We start from the raw sequence: 18,970 nt of genomic DNA, 5'->3' as shown, positions 1-18,970 counted from the left end.
GCCTAATGCTCCTTCGTACATGTGTAAATAGCATGTCTCCCAAAGCATTTTGACCACAACCCGCAGGGAGCGCCATAAATGTGCTTGAATTAGTTTTGTAGTGCATTGCTCCCAATAGGGCTGAATCCTAATGACCAAAAATGGCCTCAGTGCCTGATGAATACAACCTTATGCAGGGTCAGACCTTTTTTCTGAGCACTCTGAAGTCCTTCTTCCACATATGCATGATTCATAAGGTCCTTCAGGCAGGCGTTGGCCTGGGGCGCTGCTTGACAAGTGAAGGAATTAATCTTTTACACACGTCTTTCACCGGCTAGCCAGATTTGCACCCGGCTCAAGAAAACTGCTGCTAACTAATTCATGATGAGGTTCACTAGGAACTCCACTGTTTCTATGTGGTTTCAAGCAACTTAAACTAGCAATTTTCTTGAAATTGATGTGCCATGACTAATTGATTAAAATGGTGGTAACACTGACTCAATTGCCTAAAGTTAGAAGAATCCAGGTCATTAGCCACCACTAGCTTCCGTAAGCATTTAGTTTCAGCACAACACAAGATTATCAAAAATAACCAGCACACATTTTGCTTGATAACAGCCATGTTTTTAAACCAATCTTCCTCAAATTTCACATACATGTGCTTGTCCGTCTAAAGGTGTGTACCAAATATTGTGGTGATGCGGCTAAACATCCTAAAGTTACAGTGGGTGTTTAGTAGAGCTGTGTGAGAAATTTCTAGTCAATTTGATTTGTGAGTCAGTTTGTCAGAAAAATGATAGCACAGGGGACACTGTAGGGGAGTATGTTTTGACAAATGTTTACCCTTTTGTGTGCATCGATTCAGGAGTAGAAGAGTACACATTTTTTAAATGAATGTTATTTTATTCAAAATGTCTGTATGGTTATTGCACAAGTATGGTCTTTAAGGTGCAATAAAATTGCATAAAAAATGACTAACAATTAATAAAATGTGTTTAAAAAAAACATGTGTAGTTTAATAGTTGACAGATGCATCGCAACTTTGTTTTTCTCCATTGTTTTGGCAAACATGTATTTAAATGATTTTAAAAATATGGATTTTTAGGAAATTTGGGGGGGATTTTATTATTTCCACCGCAATATTAATGTTACTATTTTATTTTACTTAATTTTTTTATTTAATTTTTATTGTATTTTATTTTAACTGCAATATATTTAAGGACAATAGGAAAAATAATACGAATCAAAAAGTTTCAGGTGGGGAGTGTACCCTTGCTTACAGCTAAATTCTCACAATAGTCACCAAACCTAGACTAGTTTTTGGCTGCTGGTGATGCTAAATCAGCATGTTTATATTTAAATGTGTGTGTGTGTGTGTGTGTGTGTGTCCCCGTCCTCTTCGCAATGTAATGGTTTGTGAGTGGATGTATGAACAGCAGGTACATTATGTCATATTTCTTAACTGGCAGTGTAGTGATAATCCGCCTGTTATACGAGTACGGGATTTGTCATTGACGCGAGCGCACGTTGAAACGCATGTGCCTCCTCTCTCCACTTACTGCACTGCAGACGCACTGCACCCAAATGCATCACTCTCACTTATCTCACCCTCCTCTCTCTTTCTCTCTGCCATCCATCTGCTTCCCACTGCTGGGAATATACTGTAGATGTTTTTCCATGAGAGTACCAAGAAGCGGGAAGGGAATGTTGTTGTTTTGCATGCAGGGCAACAAGGCAAAGCCAGCTGTGGCGTTTATTGGTCTCTCAGTTCTCAAAGTATCCTAAGGACTCGATGGTATGGACCGAACACACTCTGCACTCGAGTCACGATGTCTTACGAGGACTCGAAGGGTAATAAATATGTCATTGACATTTAGTCTGTGTGACACAGTTTGCCCGGTAACAAGTGTCTGTCTACAGCTGCTTTTAGGCCAAGCCAAGGGTACGGTTTGGAACTCTTACGGCCCCAGAACTTGGTTGTGGTTCCACCACCGGAATGGCGATAGTTACGTAAATTGTACACATGACATCATCGCAGTGCGATAAATTGTAACATAGAGGAACAATGCAGGCTACTGTCGATACTGTCCCTACTACATTTGAGGATACTTTGCTGCATTTTGGTCCGATTTCCTTTTGAATCAAGTGCATCTTTTTTTGTTTTGTTTTGTTAGCATCAGTTAAAACAATAATAGAGATGTATTTTAGGCCTCTTGACCAACATAACCTTCTAGAAATGGTCCAATACAGTCCGATTCCTTGCTGCTCGCAGTCTCCTTTTGAGTAAAGCGCCTCCTTTTTTGTTTTGTTAGCATCAGTTGAAACAAAATAAGTAGTGGAGATGTATTTTAGGGCTCTTGATCAACAGAACCTTGTAGAAATGGTCGGAGTTCTTACTGCCCTCATTCACCTCTTGAGAAAAGCACCTCCTTTTTATTGTTTTGTTGTTTTGCAGCCTCTTGACCAACAGAACTTTCTAGAAATGGTCCAATATGTCGAATTTATTGCTGCCCTCAATTTCCCCTTGAATAAAGTTTCTGTGCTTAGCCACCATCATGAGATGTCAATAGAGTGGACCCTTGTTTCCCTCCAGTATTGTTATTGTTGTTGTAGTTGTGTTCAATGCCGTTTGGTTTTCTCAGCAACACACTTTTGCACTGAGTGTTATAAGGTGTTGTAAGGTTGCCAAAAATGTGGTATGGTACACACTGTACTGGTAACAGAGTCCGAGTGTCTTGACCCCTTTTTCATCAGACAGCCTGTTGTCGTTACAGTGTGTGAACCAAAAGGACACCTCAGCCGTGATCACTACACGAAATGTGACACTGACATCCTATAGCACCCCAGTGGAAGTTTTATAAATCCACATTATCTCATCGTTTTCCCTTGTTTATCTAACTTTTGTGCTCCACCTGACTCAACAGACGCAGTAGAAACTGTCAGTCAGCAGCAGATGGTGGTCAGCGGTGGCCTTCGGGAACACTAAAACGCTCGCGATGCCTCTTTGTTTACCCATTGTCTCTCAGCATCAGACGTTCACGAGCCCCGGCTGGGTGTGTGAACTTGATCCAAGGTCTCCAGCCTTGTAATCTACACGCAGCTTTATTTGGGTCAGAGCTGTGTTATGCGTCGACAGATGATCACGTGCTTCGCGGCTCTGCTTACGACAATGAATGTCCAGGTAGATCGCCACAAAGTAGCTTCAATAGGGTTTCATTTTAAACTGTGCTGTGCCTTGACCTTCAGTCTGGATTAGGGAGGAATTTGCCGCATAGATTCCAAGAGGAGCTGAGAGTAGGAATACCTCTTCCGGGATTCAGGACAGCAGTCACTAAAGACACAGGATGCACCTATCGCGGACAGTCTTTTATTGCTGCTATATGGACGCATCCTTTTGCCTTTTTGTCCTATTGGTTGTTTTTTGTGCCGATTGTTAGCAGGAAGAAATGCCACAAAACTTTCATGAGCTGAGGAAGAATCCAGAATATTTTTGTGCGGATCCAAAATAACAGTACATGCATATCCAGAGATCTGCAATTGGCTGGCGACCGGTCCAGGGTTTAACCCGCCTCTTGTCCTAAGTCAGCTGGGATAGGCTCCAGCATACCCCCGTGACCCGAGTGAGGATAAGTGACATGGAAAATGGATGACTGGATGGCATATCCAGAGTTTTCTTCTCAACTTTTTCCTGTTTGTATTTTATATTCCACGTTTTACTACTTTTCAACAACAGAGGTCACGCAATGGTGTACATTAGTGGTTACGAACTGGTGGGTCAGGACCCAAAAGTGGGTCGCAGTGCAGTTGCCTGGGGGAAAAAAAATTAAAATATTGTAATGACCTAATGTCAGTGAATGCACCTCACGTTCTTGTCTGCACTATTCGCTTGCTGCGGTGGATGCCATGTTTCTGGGCGACTGTCAAGCTTGATTGGGAGAGGAAGGACATCAAGTGGAGACTTAACGTGCTGGCCGGCCGACACCCACCTGCAGATGCGCTCCATAAAGACCCAGCGTCCCAGCGCTGAAGCTCATGTTGTGTGAGTTGAAAAGTTCCCGCAATTTGGGGTCACCAAACTGAGGGGTGATGGTGGGCCCCGCAGCCAAACCAGTTGAGAACCACTGGTGTACATGATGAGAAATGCTGGATTAATGCTGGAACACACCACCATGTCTGTGAGGAACAGGTCATTATTTAATGACGTCAGGAAAAGCCGCAACGTCAGGAGCGAGGGAGATTTTTCTCCCATTTGGTGCTCATAAACAGGATCTAGGGCAGAGGTCACCAACATTTTTCCTTGTGAGAGCTACTTTTACAAAATGAAAATGGCCAAGAGCCACTCATTTTTATAACAATTATTTTCAGAGCTTATTTTAAACCCAAACAAAGCGAATATGCTTGTTTTACCAGAACATGAACAAAATGCTGGTGTCCACAACTCACATTTTGTATTTCAGAATGCATTTCTTTCTACTGTTCTTTCATTATTAACTGAAAACCTGAATGAAAAGCAGGCTTGCGGGCACCTCATGTGGTCGTGGGGGGCTACCTGGTGCCCGCGGGCACCACGTTGGTGACCCCTGATCTAGGGATCCATATTGCATCATTAAAAGCCACTTTTGCATAATAGGGCACCTTTTAACCAATTTCTAAAGATTCCTGCATTGGTGACAATTGTGAACAAAATGAATCCAGATCCACACCTGAATGGAATGGATTCGTTCCCCCACGCAATATTAAGTGTAAATGGCTTAAGAAGTTTCTGAGTAATCCGGCTAGCTAATAAGCAACAAGGCAAAAACCAGCCTCCTCGGTGGAGAAGTGAACACTTGTGAGGTTTGTTGGACCTTGGCTGCACTTGCCAGCTTGTCCTGAATCCGACCTGATGTCGCAGGTAATCTATTCAGCAGCACAAGAGTTAACACTCACCAAAATAGAGCGACGGGTGAGGGGGCTCCTGAGTGTCCTGTGTGTTTATTTGCAGATGGAGAAAGCTGGTGTGTGCCTGTGAGACACAGGAGATGTCCCTCCATCCTTATTTGTCCCTGGCCTTGAACTTTTAAAGCCCTCTACTTTTTTTTTCCTTTTTTTTCTCGACCTCTCAGCCCTCATTTAAGACACCCTTTCCTCTGTAATCCATCCCCTTGTAGTCACACGTGAGAGGGTTCATTGTTAATGTCGCCCCTCCTCCTTTTAGCCCAGAAAATCTGAGGTCTAATTCCATATTAGCTGAGCTCATGTTACACATAAACTCACACTGACACAAAGGTAGGACTGACCGACACGACAAGCGCTACAATCAGATAAGAAACACAGTGCTTGTCTGTTTTGCAAGATCGAGATGTCCAGATGGAGGACAGAGTCAGAGATGCTGAGATTCAGCTAAGGATAGCATCAGCTTCACTCCTACTCACTGACATGTTTTGTTTACCTTCTTCTCTGCCATGTTTGCTGGATAAACCCACTGCAGGGCACGTCATTAGGTACACCTGAGCAATCTAATAAGACACACATACAATACCAGTCCAAGACCGTAATGCCGTGCAGTTTTTATGGATCTACTGCAACAAAATGCCAGCCTATACTGTATGACAGGAGTGCTTTCCTGTTTTTAGGAATGTCCTGTACTGCAAAAACGCCAGACTAAGATTGTCTAAAGAACAGGAGTGCACTGCTATTTTTGCACTGGGAAAAAAGAGTTACCAGGTGTGCTTGCTGTTTTTAAGGACCTACTTTAAATGCAGTAGTCAAAGATCCTCTATGTATGATAGAAGTGCTGTGCTGTTTTTAGGAATGTACTGCAAATACGTGAGTCTAAGATCCGCTACACAACAGGCGTGCTTTGCTGTTTTTCAGAACCGACTGCAAAGATGCTATGCTAGTTAGTGGGGCGCTCTGCTGTTTTTATGGATATACTGCAAAAAATTGTTAGCATTTATGATGGGACTGCTCTGCTGTTTTTAAGAATTTTAAGAATGAAGATTTGTCTATGGAACAGGAGTGCTCGGTTGTTTTTAAGGACCAACTGCAAAAGCGCCGGTCAAAGGCTCTCTATATGACTGGAATGCTCTGCTGTCATTAGGAATGTACTGCAAACACGTCAAAGATCCTCTATATTGCAGGAGTGTGCTGCTGTTTTTCAAACCCTACTGCAAAAATGCTAGTTAACAGGGGTGCTCTGCTGTTATAGATAGATAGATTATTCATCCCCAAGAGGATCTACAGCAAAAGCACTAGTCAAAGGTCCTCTATATGACAGGAATGCTGCTTTTAGCAATGTACTGCAAAAATGCTAGTCAAAGATCCTCTATATCAGATAGCAGTGCTCTGCTGTTTTTAGGAATGTACTGGGACAAAATGCATTTGACAGGAGTGTGCTGCAGTTTTTAGAAATCTACTGCACGAACGCTAGTGAAAGCTCTTTTTATATACGAGTATGATGGGAGTGCTCTCCAGTTTCTAAGGACCTATTGCAAGATCCTCTGCATGGACGGGAGCGCACAGGAGAAAGAGACCTGTTATGTAATCGACTGCAATCTGTGAGGTCAGATCAGCGCGTGTTTGTGAAATATTAATGAACGCTTCATGAATGTTAATGGCAACATGCGAGAGCTCTGAGAGCAGTCGAGGAGAGAGGACCCGGTGAAAGTGCGAGAATGGGACAGTGACAAATATTTCTGACCTGACATTTTTTTTCTGTTAGCCCACGCGGCCCTGCCTCTTGGTTGAAAGGATACTTTGTCCATTTGTTATGAATGAATTGCCTGAACATTTGTATTGAGGCCATGTCCATGGGAATCCAGTGTTACGTACGGTAACGTACAATGTTTTTAAGGCCTTTTGTCCACATGTATACTAACCACCTCCACGTGGTCCGATCTTTTAATGATTTGCACACGCCGTCCCTTGTCTCGTCTCCTCATTTCTGTCGTCCGCTGCAGAGCGGCCAGGCCATTGGGACGCGGCTTTCATCCTTGCCTGTCCGAGCGTCTCTGAGCGAAGGGTCATGTGCTCGCAGCGATTACACCCTTTCAGACTGACAACAATAATGAGTAAATGGCCTCTTTTCATACAGTGGGCAGAGAATACGCGCCTGTGTTACTGGCAAGAACTTGTGCCTTCAACATGCCGCTCGTTATCATCAGACGAGGCCAAACTACTTCACCGCGCTGATTTAAACGTGTTTGCTTGCGCTTTCTAACCGTGACGTGACACGCCGGTTGTACGTGCTGTATTTCAAACTGCTGTCACTCACTGACACCTTTTTCTTCTTCCCTCCCCCAACGCCACCCGCCTCCGTGGTTTCTGGCCGACTTCAGATTCATCAGCCGATCGATGGGGATTTCACGAGGAGCTCCGCCCACCGCCTCAGCCGCCGCCCGCCCGCCTCCCTCCCTTTCCCCCTCCCCCTCCAACTGTGGCCTCTTCTTCGCCCCCGCCCGCTCCATACAACCCCCCTCCATACACAAAATGACTCTGGAATTCACCGAATGGTCTTCTATATGGATTTTCACCCCTTGTAATAGACAAAAACAAAAGTAAGGGAGACAGAGGGGGACACCTCAATGACCGAGAAGCCATAAACGCCCACACACACACACACACACACACACACACATACACACACACATGCACACACTCATCCACACGTATACACAAACACAGAAAATTGCACAAGATTTTTGAATGTCTATCTTCCTGTGAAAATTCAGCTGCTTCCTTTTTATTAGTGGGGGATTTTCGACAATTCTTGGAAAAGCTGATTTTGTTGTTTTTCCTCCTTTGGGAGAAAAACATCGAAGCGTGAGGAGGATTTAGGATTTCATGCTGCAGAGGTTGAGTTATAATTTTTTTTGCGGGGGGGTAGCTAACTCCATTAAGTAGAGAATGCTTGATCATATAAAACAAACAGCCTTTTTACAATTTGGGAGTTGTTAGGTCTCAAACCAAATCAGTTGTAATTAAGTTAATTAAGTAAACAATTTTCGGTGAGCTAACGAGGACAGTTTTAAGGCTCAGAAGGGGCGCTCGTCTGCATGCCCCCCCCCGCCATGCCTCCCCAGAATACGGGCACAGACGCCATGCAGGTGGGATCTCTGTTGGGCGGCGCCGCCGAGGCCAAACACTCCACAACGTCGGACGAGGAGAAGGGAGGAGGCGGCGAGACGGATGGATCGGGGCGAGGGAGCGGTGGTGGGGAAGAGTCTGCCAGCGAGGGATCCATCGAGGGCATCCCGCTGAAGAGATGGGTGATGCATGGCGCCGTCATGTTTGGCCGGGAGTTCTGCTACGCCATGGAGACGGCGCTGGTGACGCCTGTGCTGCTGCAGATCGGTGAGTCACCTGACTTGCATCTCAAGTGTCAGAACATGTTTTTTTTATTTTTAATTGTTAATTAGCCTCCAATTGAATTGCAACTTGTTGCCTGTGCTATTAGTTTTCTGACAACTATGCTGTTATGAAACCCCAACATTTTGGATTGACTTGAAATTTCTCACATGACTCGACAAAGAACCCACTGTAACTTTAAGGTGTTTGGCCGAACCAGCACGAAATTTGGTGCACACTTTTAGGTGACTCACAAGCATGTGCGTATAAAACTTGAGCGAGATTGGTGAAAAACATGGCTGCCATCAAGCAAAAAGTCTTACTTATCCATAGGTCATTGACTGTATGTCTAATGATGATAAAACTTTGAGAATGTATGTGTCACATGTGTGTTGCTTCAGTTCCTTCAATCAACAAGCAATTTGGCACAATCTACATAACTGAGCTGGAGATTTCATACCTTCAAACCTGCAAGTGCCTATTTTGTGCGGGTTTTTGCGTAATGCAGCCAACAAACCCTACTGTTCCTTTAAGAGCCCATGCAACAAACCCAGCAGTGGTAACAGTGTTGCTAATGTGCTGACAGGATGTTCTTGCAAGACAAACAAGGTGGGAAGCAAAGGGAGGGGAAAAAAAAAACCAAAACCTCCAAGTTCAAGTGCAGTTAATATCAAGTGTAGGTGCTACAGCTCGCCCTCCTAGTAAGCTTTCCTGTGTGTGTGTGTGTGTGTGTGTGTGTGTGTGTGTGTGTGTGTGTGTGTGTGTGACCCTAGCTCTCATGGTTCAGTAATGGAGTGTCAATGTGAGTGAAGCCCATGTTTACACAACTCTCGGACAAAAGTTAAGAAACCTTACAAGGTCATGTGCAGAGAAAGTGTTCTGATCTCTTCTGCGTGAATGGACACACTCCAAAATCTTGTAGAAAGTGTTCCCAGTATCTGACAAAAGTGAGTACAGCCCTCACATTTCAAGCACGCATTTTCTCACAAGGCAATTCTATGAAAATGTTGCGCTTTTGAGTAGTCTGTGTACGGCTTGCGTAGCAGTATAGATTTATGATCCACTGAAAATGAGTCGATATGCAGCCGTTACTGTCTAAATAACAATGAATTGTGTCTTCAAGGCAAGTCAAGCATGGCGGTGGTAGCTGCGTCATGCTCGGGTGCTGCACGAGTGCCGCCGGCCTTTGGGGTGCTGCGGTTTATTGAGGGGGAAACATGAATTCCAACATGTGCTGTGACATTGTGAAGAATGTATGAGCCCCCTCTCTTGGGAAACTGGAACCGCATGGCAGTTTTCCAACATGATAACCATACCTCCGAGATGACAACATGCAACATCTGGCGAATTCCATGCCCAAGAGGGTTAAGTGCTAGATAACACACTAAATATTGACTACAAGAATGTAATTTGAACACTATGAAGTAGGGATGCCCCGATCAGGGTTTTATGCTGCCAATTCCAATACCTATCATCCATGAGTGGCTGATGCCGATTATATGGATTACCTGTACATCTTTCAGTTTATTTATGATGAGTGCCATTTGCCAGGGCCGCCGTTAGACAATTCCAAGGGTCCCAGGCAAATACCTGTAGGTGTCTGGAATGGATTGATTGCATTTACATTAGGGGTGCACGATAATTATGGCACCGGTAATTATCGGGCCGATAAAATGGAATTATGAAGTCATACCGATAAATCCGATAACATTGAAAATAGCTTTGATAATCGATAATTTTTAAAAATGCTTCAATGAGGCGGGATTACCCATTACTGTGCAGGTGAGCAAATCAAGAGCTTCTTTTTTCTTCTTTTTTCTCCTGCCTGTGACGTCGTAACTTCCCCTGACCTCACATGTAAACAAATGTTCACTTTCCGAGGAAGACATTTTTGCGTGCTATTGCAGCAATTACTCTGCAATGAGGGTGGTAAAAAAAAAAAACATTGAGCACGCAAAAAACCTTATTGGCCACCTAAAAGGCAAGCGATGTGGCGTTTGAAAAGGGCAAAAGGTTTGCCAGAGACCTCCGTGGGGTCACACCGGCTGCTCGGAGCGTGTGCCCGAATACAGTGCACCTTGCTGGGCCACGCCAGGTGACTCCTCCCACTTCGGTTCTCCTGACCTCCGTGGCGGCACACCAGCTGCTCTGAGAAAGTGTCTGAATACAGTGCACTTTGCTGGGCAGCAGCAGGTGGCTCCCTCCGCTCTATACTTTGGTTGTCCTGATAGTAGTAATGTTATGATATTTGATTAGGACAAATCAACAGCTCCAGTTGGTCAAATCCTAATTTGAGTGCTTCGGTTATCGGTGCCATATTGGTTTTTGAGAAGCAGAAAGTTACAAGTTATAAAAAAGATATCGTGCATCTCTAATTTATTTCATATGGGAAAAATGTTGTACCTTGTGGTTTTCGTCTGACCTTTTGGAATTGATGACAAAAGCCAAGGTTCCAATGACAAGCTGCCATTCCCAAAATGTTCAGGAGCTGGCAGCGCCGCAACACCTCTTTTGCAGGCCGTCTTGGATTTGACTAAGGGGGATTACTGGAAGGGGAAATGTTCTTACATCCACTCAGGCACCGCGGCTTAAAAAGCATGGCTGTTAATGGAGCCTCGGCTTTCTCCTTTTATTTATGATGCTTCCTAGCTGTCCATCCTGAGGGTTGATTGTGTTTAAAACACTGCACTGCTTTTGTACAAACAGCCAAAAACACAACCAGCCTTGTAACAGTTGAAGAAAATGAGGCATTTTAGGACAATGATGGTGATATCTTCCTATATTGCATGCTGTGTTGTCTGTAGAGGAGCTAGTTGTCCTGTTGTCCTCCATGCCAGGTAGCCGCCAGATGATCTTGTCATGTTAGCTGGGATAATCTATCAAAATGACCTTGCAGACGGTGCAGCACAGGGTTACATAAATGACTTTCTTCATGTCACCCGGTCCGCTAATCACCATAATCTGACTCAGTCAATCATGTTGTCTTGCTTTGCATGCTGCAAGAGGAGTGAGGCTGAGAGTGAGACATGATAGCTGCTGGCTATGTGAATTGTCCCCCCTGTGACGGCTTTGGAGGCTTTTTGGCCGCAATCTTGTCTTTCGCACCCCCGCTGGCACGCGGCGCTCAGACACGCACCAGTCTGGTGGTTTATTTAAAGCCTGTCCCTATTTATAGCACTTACATAACCACTGTGCTAACTTTACTTGCATTACTCTTAGAATTATTCAAACTCTTCAAAACACTTTTATAAGGGGGTCGGCAAACGCCGGCATGCGGGTCCAGAAGGGTCACGGAGAAAGTTCCGCTGTCCTGGGCGCTGTTTGTGGCGTTTCCGTTCATCCGTTGAGTCAGCACAGACGTGTTCGAGACAAAGCCACGTTATGTGTTGTTCATATGAACGCACATGTCAGCCCGTGTGATCAAAACAGCTATGCGGTCACTATTACCGTTGGATATGTGAGGAATGCTCAACTGTGCGCGTGTGTGTGCGCATGCGCCAGTGCATTCCTACCCGTCCACTCCACCACCTCAGGGAGGTGAAGTCATAAAGAACAAACACCAACTGAGCTATCAGGTGTTTACAAAGGACAAAGAGGAATAGGACTGTTTAAAAATAGCACATGAGCAGTGGCAACAAATTTTATTTCATTTATTACCTTACAATTTTTAGCGTCATTAACGCATGCGCATCACATCAAGCCACACCTCTCTTATGACGGCAGACGGAGCCATAATAGCGTCCCCACAGAGTCTGCCGCTCTTTTATTACTCTTCTGACCTGAACGCATCAGCAGCAGCGCTATTCCAACACCATACTGTATGTGTATCTTGGACTCCAAACACGTCTCTGGGAACGACACTTCCTCGTTGTCACTTGATGACAGCGAGTTGCATTAACGGACACTCCGAAGGTCGTTATTATGAGTGTATGTGTGGTCTAAATAAACAAAAAGACAAAAACATTGGATTCTTTCTTCTCTTACGAACATAACTCTTAGTTCAATTTGCTGCATTTGATGCTCAGAAATCCCAGAAAATACATCCACGCTCAAAATATGTCAATTCAACTTAAGTTACGTGGCGTCTTTGAACGCAACCCTTCATTCAAACGTTCTGCTCCTATTTAGCGATGTGCGGATCCATGCCGATACCGCGAAACTGCCATCGTTTATTCATTCATTCATTTTTGAAAACTCACGACGTAGTGACTGAGCGATAATTGAACCGCGATATTGTGAGGGGCGACTGTACTGCCGAAACTGTACTGTGTGTGTGTGTGTGTGTGTGTGTGTGGTAAAATAATCATCTGCTGTTGCGACACTTTCTGTCTACAAATATGTCCAGATTACTCCTCTCCCCAGCCTCCGCTCTTGACATCTCATAATGTATTCTTTTGTTTTTTTTTCATTAAAGGCAGTCTAATTGAGGCTGCAGTGCGCCAGTCAAATGTTAAGTACACATCCTTCACACGCATGAACGCTTTATATGCAGAGGAGCTGTAATGAATGGCCTCAGCGTGTTTTTTTTTTTTAATTATTTGTATGTGTGTATGATTTGGGGGGGGATGCAAAACCATCTGCTCTGCCTGATTGTTGACTGTCTGTGTCCTAATTTGTATGTATGTTTGTGTAAGCTAATGCTTCTACTCCTCAACCTCTGCACACAAAAGGGTGAAAATTGGTCAAAACACACAGCCCCATTTTGTTGCCTGTGCTATTATTTTTCAGAAAAACACACCACATGGTGGCGCTGTTATTAAGCAGCCTTGACTTGAAATTTCTCTAACAGCTCTGCAAAATGTCCACTGTAACTTAAGCACACGTGTGTAAAATTTGAGCAACACTGGTAAAAAAAACACGGACGCCATCCAGCAAAACGTCAATTGTTGTCCATAAGTCAAATGACTATAACGCTGGGAGGATATCTTTGGTGCATGTATGCTAGCATGGGTTCCAAAGCATTTTGACCAAGGACACTTGTCAATGCGGCATCCACTTCCATATCATCCCCTGTGTTGGTTTGGCCGCCATGATGGTGAGCAGAATCCAGAAACATTGCATTTTAAACATGTCCTCGGCGCACTGCTCAGCCATGAATAACTGTAACAGACAGTCCAAAAGACCAGATTTGTCATTTTTCAAGTTCCCCAAAAACAAAGGAAGGCATGTGTCACAAAAATGTTGTCGATTTAAATTCAGTGTGTTCAGTAAATGACATTCATCCATTCCATCAATGTGTGCTCACAGTGTATAACTTTATTTTGCTACATTGTACATTGTTGTCCGCCTAGCCCCGCCCACCTCTCTTGCTTACCATCATGGTGGACTTTCTGTTCCATGGCGTACCACAGTCTGTTCCATTCATTTGCCGCCGATCGGCAGTCCTGTTCAAGTCTAGTGTCCTTTGTTTAACCACAACCCACAAATGTCATCATTTACAGTCATGTGTGCCAAGATAAACAAATGGAAGAATTATTCATGTAGGTGCTTTTAATCATGAATAACCAGGCTGATGCTGGGCTGGTGCATCATGGGTAGTGTAAAATATAAATGAGTCACCTGAACATGGTGGGGATGAGTACTCACTGGCCTACTGCACGAGCCGTTGCGTAACATCGATTGCCTTTGATTGGTTTTATTGATGTCTGCGGTGCTCGATGTTGGGAACTTCCTGTGCGTGATAGGTCAAGCACAGCGGGCCAGCCCAGTTCTCCTGAGGTACTGTTTTAAAGTGCGGTCGTCTTACTGCAGGATGTTTGCTGTCTGTGCCGTCCTCCCGGGGTCGAGTTCTTCACTGCAGGTGCTTGACTGCAGCGCTTGACTGCAGCGCTCTTATGTAAGCCGGCTGACAAGACGTCGAATTGTCTTCTCAGCTTTTAGCCAAAAGGTGCTGGCTAGCAGAAGCGGCAGGTTGGCTGCCAAAGTGTTTTAATGCCCTCAATCTGCCTGTTGTAAAGTCTGCGGCATTCAATATTGCCATCAACCCCTCCAAAGCATATCCATAATAATAAAATATTGATAGTAATATTATAACCCCTCCTCTCCAAACACCATCTGTCACACCTGAGGCTGTTTTCGGTTTCTCTTCTTCCATCCTATCCTTTCTCTCACCCTCTTGATCCTCAAGGCTGCTCTCTCTCTTTTTATGATGCCCTTTTCTCACGCCATGGCGGAATATGAATGGCCTTTTTTCTTTTCCTTTTTTATGAGGGGAAGGTGGCACTAAAGGAAAGAATGTGTCGTTTGCTGAAAGAGAGAGACTCGTTTTTGGGCGTTTTATTGCATTTGGGAAACCAGCAATATGGTTTCTTTATTTAGAAATAGCGCAAATAGCATAATAATTTAGTTTGTGTTATTTTTAAAAGCAAAAGCAATAATCTAATAAGATTGCTGGTATTCTTTTTGGCACAATTCATGAGAGAACTATTTATTTGTCGGCTAATTAAAATAAAAAAATAAAAAAAAGTCCAACGGTGACGGCTGACAAGAACAGGACGTCCGCAGCAGTTTGAATTGCTCCTCTGTATTAAATACAAAATACATCAATGCAAACTAACCATTAAAGGAGACACTGGTGATTTGTGTGCCCCAACCACATCATCAATAAAAACCAGCCAGCCTGGTCCATTCTGAGAAAGGACAGGAAAGAAAAGCAGGCTTTGCTACACGCTTTAAAAGAAAGCAGTCAGTGCTGCAGATGTGGAGGTTCTAAATGTGATCATTTTTTTCTTCAGTCAATAGGCTAAACTAGCATGAAGTTCCTGTTCAAGGAAAACGCCACTTTTTGGGGGATTTTTGCCATCATCCACACTCCTTATGTGAACACACGTCTTTCCCTTTTCTGTGCATGGTAACTGGTTGACTAACAATGCACGTAATGGGATGCACCTATTCCGCCTATAAAGCCCTCTAAAAGAAAAAAACTCTTAAAAAAAAAAAACAAAAACAAACGGCAACAATGTTTCATTTACATAACTTGACCTGCATATTAACCAAGCTACAGCGACATTGTTATTGTAGGAGCTAACACAGAAGAACTACTTTTTTGGCTTAGTGACACAGTGACCGGTATTGTACAAAATCATCCAAACTCTTGTTGTGCACCTCCACTGTAGTTCTAGAACAACACACACACACACACACACGCACACAGGGGTGCATTTCATTGTGTGGCATCCCCTGAGGAGAGAGTGTCGACATACAGTGAGCCTTGTTCAGGGTCTTCTGACAACAAGGAGTTGACTGTTGCTGTCGCAAGATGGAAGTTGTGCTTCACTTTTGTCTTGCTTCCTCGTGCTGAAGCAACATTAAGGCTCTTTGAGCACCAAAATGTCTACATGTCTTAGGGTCCCTGACATGACACGGTGACTGTGGCGACGCATACAATTGCGCATTTATTGCAACCCCTGCAAAATCTAATGAATAGTAACACAAGGGTTGTTTGGTTCCCACCATACATCTTGGAGCAGGAACATTCTGTCCATCTCCATCCTTTTTTTTTTTTTTTCCCCCAATCCACCTCCTTCACCTCTTCTCCCCTGTCTTTGACCCCCAATTCTTTCGCATAGCCCCCCTCCTCTGTTCTCTGGCCTTTTCTCTTTCTAAAAAACTTCCTGCCGTGCAAATTCTCACAGTATTGTTTGGTTTTTGTGTGTGTATGTACCTACAAGTGTGGGAACGCTGTCTGCATTTCTGGCTGTGGGAACAAGGACACTGTTTGCTACTTTGCGTGTGTGTGGGTGTGTGTGTGTGTGTGTGTGTGTGTTTGCTGATGATTTACATCACATCATTAGGTACATGTATACAAGTCAAACAAGAAGAGCTGAATCCAAAATACTGCCTTTTGTAATAATAATCTCCGGTTTGGTATTGATGGCTTACAGTAGATGTGTGTGTGTGTGTGTGTGTGTGTGCGCGCGTGTGTTCAAGAGAAAGTTTCCCACAACAGGAAACACTACGCAAGCTACCTTGCTTAGGGGCCGGGGTGATGATGGAGTCTGGGTGGCGACGGGGTTCCCAAGACCTGGTGCTCAAGGTGGCAGGGTTCAAGCCCTGTTTATGACTCTTCCGCTCAGAGGTAGACACAGGCGCAAGAACAGGAAGACTGTCTTTAAGTGTACGTTGAAGTGAGAGCTCGGTGCTGACGGGGCATTCCTGTGCTGCTGCTGCTGCCACAAAAAAAAGCTCTCGAAAATGTCAGCAATCTGCAGAAAACTGCTTTTAATTTCATGTTTGGCTTGTTTGCCTGGATTCCGATGCCAGGTGAGGCAGGTAGGTGAGGCAGAGATGTCTTTTTTTTGTTTTAAATCCCTGAATAATAACCTTAAATAATAACTATTTTCTGTATGATTCCAATCGTTTTTAACATTTTCTTCAGTAAAAATTGCTGAATTTGTACATTTCCTGCTAAAATACAGGGCAGAAAAATTGTTCGTTTTTTTAAAGCGAACAGTAAATTTGCAAAAAATTACATTAATAGTTGACAGCAGCAGCCATGACAAACTGACATGACAAAGCCATGACCAAAAAAAAAAAAAAGAACTGGATGTACACTTCTGCGCTTCCATCTGTCTCTCGTTCTCTGCATTTGCGTCATCAATTTTTGTCTTAAACCTTCTTCTTTTGTTTAAAAAGGCAAATTTCAAATACTGTAAACATCCAGCAGCAACACAATATTTTGGCATGACTATTATTTTGATGGAATATATATCGAAAGAAGTTGACACGCTACATGGCGAAGCGTTTGTCTACTCTGCTTGAGCTGAGAGGTGTTACTCCGCTGACGTCACTTCCGGAAATGACGCTTTGCTGCGACAACGAGTTCATCATGAACTATAAATGTAATTTTTGCGAATTTGCCGTTCTCTTTCAAAAAACTAACAATGTAGAATATAACGACAAACAATATATAACATATTTACGCAAAGTTGATCAATCATGTCAGTGACCCTTTTAAGATGAGGCCACTGTGAGCGCGGCTTGTCTGCTTAGTGCACAAGCCCTGCCTTCCGTCTGAGTGCACACCGAGTAGACTCATGGCACCTGCAAGTTTGCGCATGTCAGCATGTCGCCAATAATATGCAGAAACATTTATTATACACCATGCCTTTCTACAGCCTGTGTAATGTCTTTAATGTAAGTGTGACATCATTATTCTTGCAAATCGGACAATAAAATAGGTAGAAATGTCATACGGGAGGCATTTACAGTACCGCTGCATCCTGAAGGGGTGAGGGTGTGAAGGTGCTGGTCATTTCCTTGCACAGAAAAAAAGCCAACGGCATTGCCGGCTAGAGCTATATGTACAAACAAGTCAAATGTGAGATATTTTTACACTCTGCTGAATGAATGCATGAGTTTGACTGCCGTGATGGAGGATTATATACCCAGGCTCACCAGGAGGTGATCAGACTTTTACAACAAAGTATCAGAACTTTTGCTGAAGTAGGAGGGTGCACGTCGATATAGAGAGCATATGTATAGCACTTTTAAAAACACTTTTAAGTGCAAGACCAGTATAAAAATAACTAACATGTGCAAGACTAGGGTTAAACGGCAGAAGATACACACAAGGACATCCATAAAAATCAAATCAAGCAATAAACAATAAAATCTGTGCACAATAATGTTGTGATTGAATTTTGTATGCACACAGACTTGTTAAAGACTACTTGCATTGGCGCCAAGGGCAGTAACTTTGTCGTGCTTTTTACTGCCACCTATAGGACTGGAGGGTAATCATATCACCTGACACGCCGTCATTTTGACTAAGAGGGGCATGTTTTGGCTACTAATTTTATTACATGAGCCCTTCTGTTGTTACATTCTCCTCGTTATTTTTCAAGTCTAAGCTTGACTGAAGAGTCATTGCAGTCTTCTACGTCTGTTGTGTTTGTCAGCCAAAGAGCCTGAGGAACTTGATCGCTCAGTTGTTCTCACGGCACACACAGACACACACACACACACCCTCTGTGCAATAGCGTGAATGTTGACATTGAGTGAGTCCACTGCACTTTAAGGCTTTGTGTTGCATTATTGTTGCTATACTTTCATAATATTGTGCGCACAAGCGACTGCTCATGTATTAAAGCTGGCTAACCCATCCATCCAGCGCCCCAACAAAAGACAAGCAGGCAAGATTGTGCGCATTCAGCATAACCACAGAAGAGGCTTCCCTTCAGAGATGCTAAACAATTTTGGTTTTGATTTTCCAGCCGTTTTGGCTGTGCTGAATGAATGTAGGTGGCATTTGCCAGAGGTTATTTATCTCTGTTCTGTAAATTAGCATGAAGGGGCCGAGAAAAAAAAGCAGCGCATTTGTTCCTTGTGGCCCAAAATTTCCCATTAACCACCTTTTTTAAAAATGCGCTTTTGGATCACATGTTTGTCTTAATATAAACTAATGCAATCCATTATGTTAAGATTTCAGTTTGCACTGCTGGCAAATTTGTTTTTTTTATATTTGTCCGTCCGTAGGCGCTACTTTTTCCCACTCAAAGCATGCAGCAAAAGTTTACTGCAAGGGTGCCTTTCGACGAGGGATGTCACAAGATATTGTATCACAAGATCTCACAAGATTAAAAAATGAAAAGATTTCTCGCTCCGAAAAAAAACTGTCTTGCGATAATTGATTATTCATATATTAATAATCAATCAATACTGT

General features: G+C 43.6%; 1 protein-coding gene across 3 annotated transcripts in view; it reads left to right on the top strand.

Moving 5' to 3' along the window:
• Positions 1-18,970, top strand: part of LOC129173001 (solute carrier family 45 member 4) — a 46,039-nt gene that overhangs the window by 11,551 nt on the left and 15,518 nt on the right. For all 3 annotated transcript variants that reach the window (XM_054763386.1, XM_054763387.1, XM_054763388.1), the window contains one exon: positions 7,299-8,313. In XM_054763386.1, the coding sequence (XP_054619361.1) occupies positions 8,016-8,313 (298 nt within the window). In that variant the 5' untranslated portion in view covers positions 7,299-8,015. The remainder of the gene's footprint in view (positions 1-7,298; positions 8,314-18,970) is intronic.

The sequence above is a fragment of the Dunckerocampus dactyliophorus genome, chromosome 20 (genome assembly GCF_027744805.1).
Source record: "Dunckerocampus dactyliophorus isolate RoL2022-P2 chromosome 20, RoL_Ddac_1.1, whole genome shotgun sequence".
Lineage (NCBI taxonomy): Eukaryota > Metazoa > Chordata > Actinopteri > Syngnathiformes > Syngnathidae > Dunckerocampus > Dunckerocampus dactyliophorus.
This window is presented reverse-complemented; position numbering and strand designations above follow the sequence as displayed.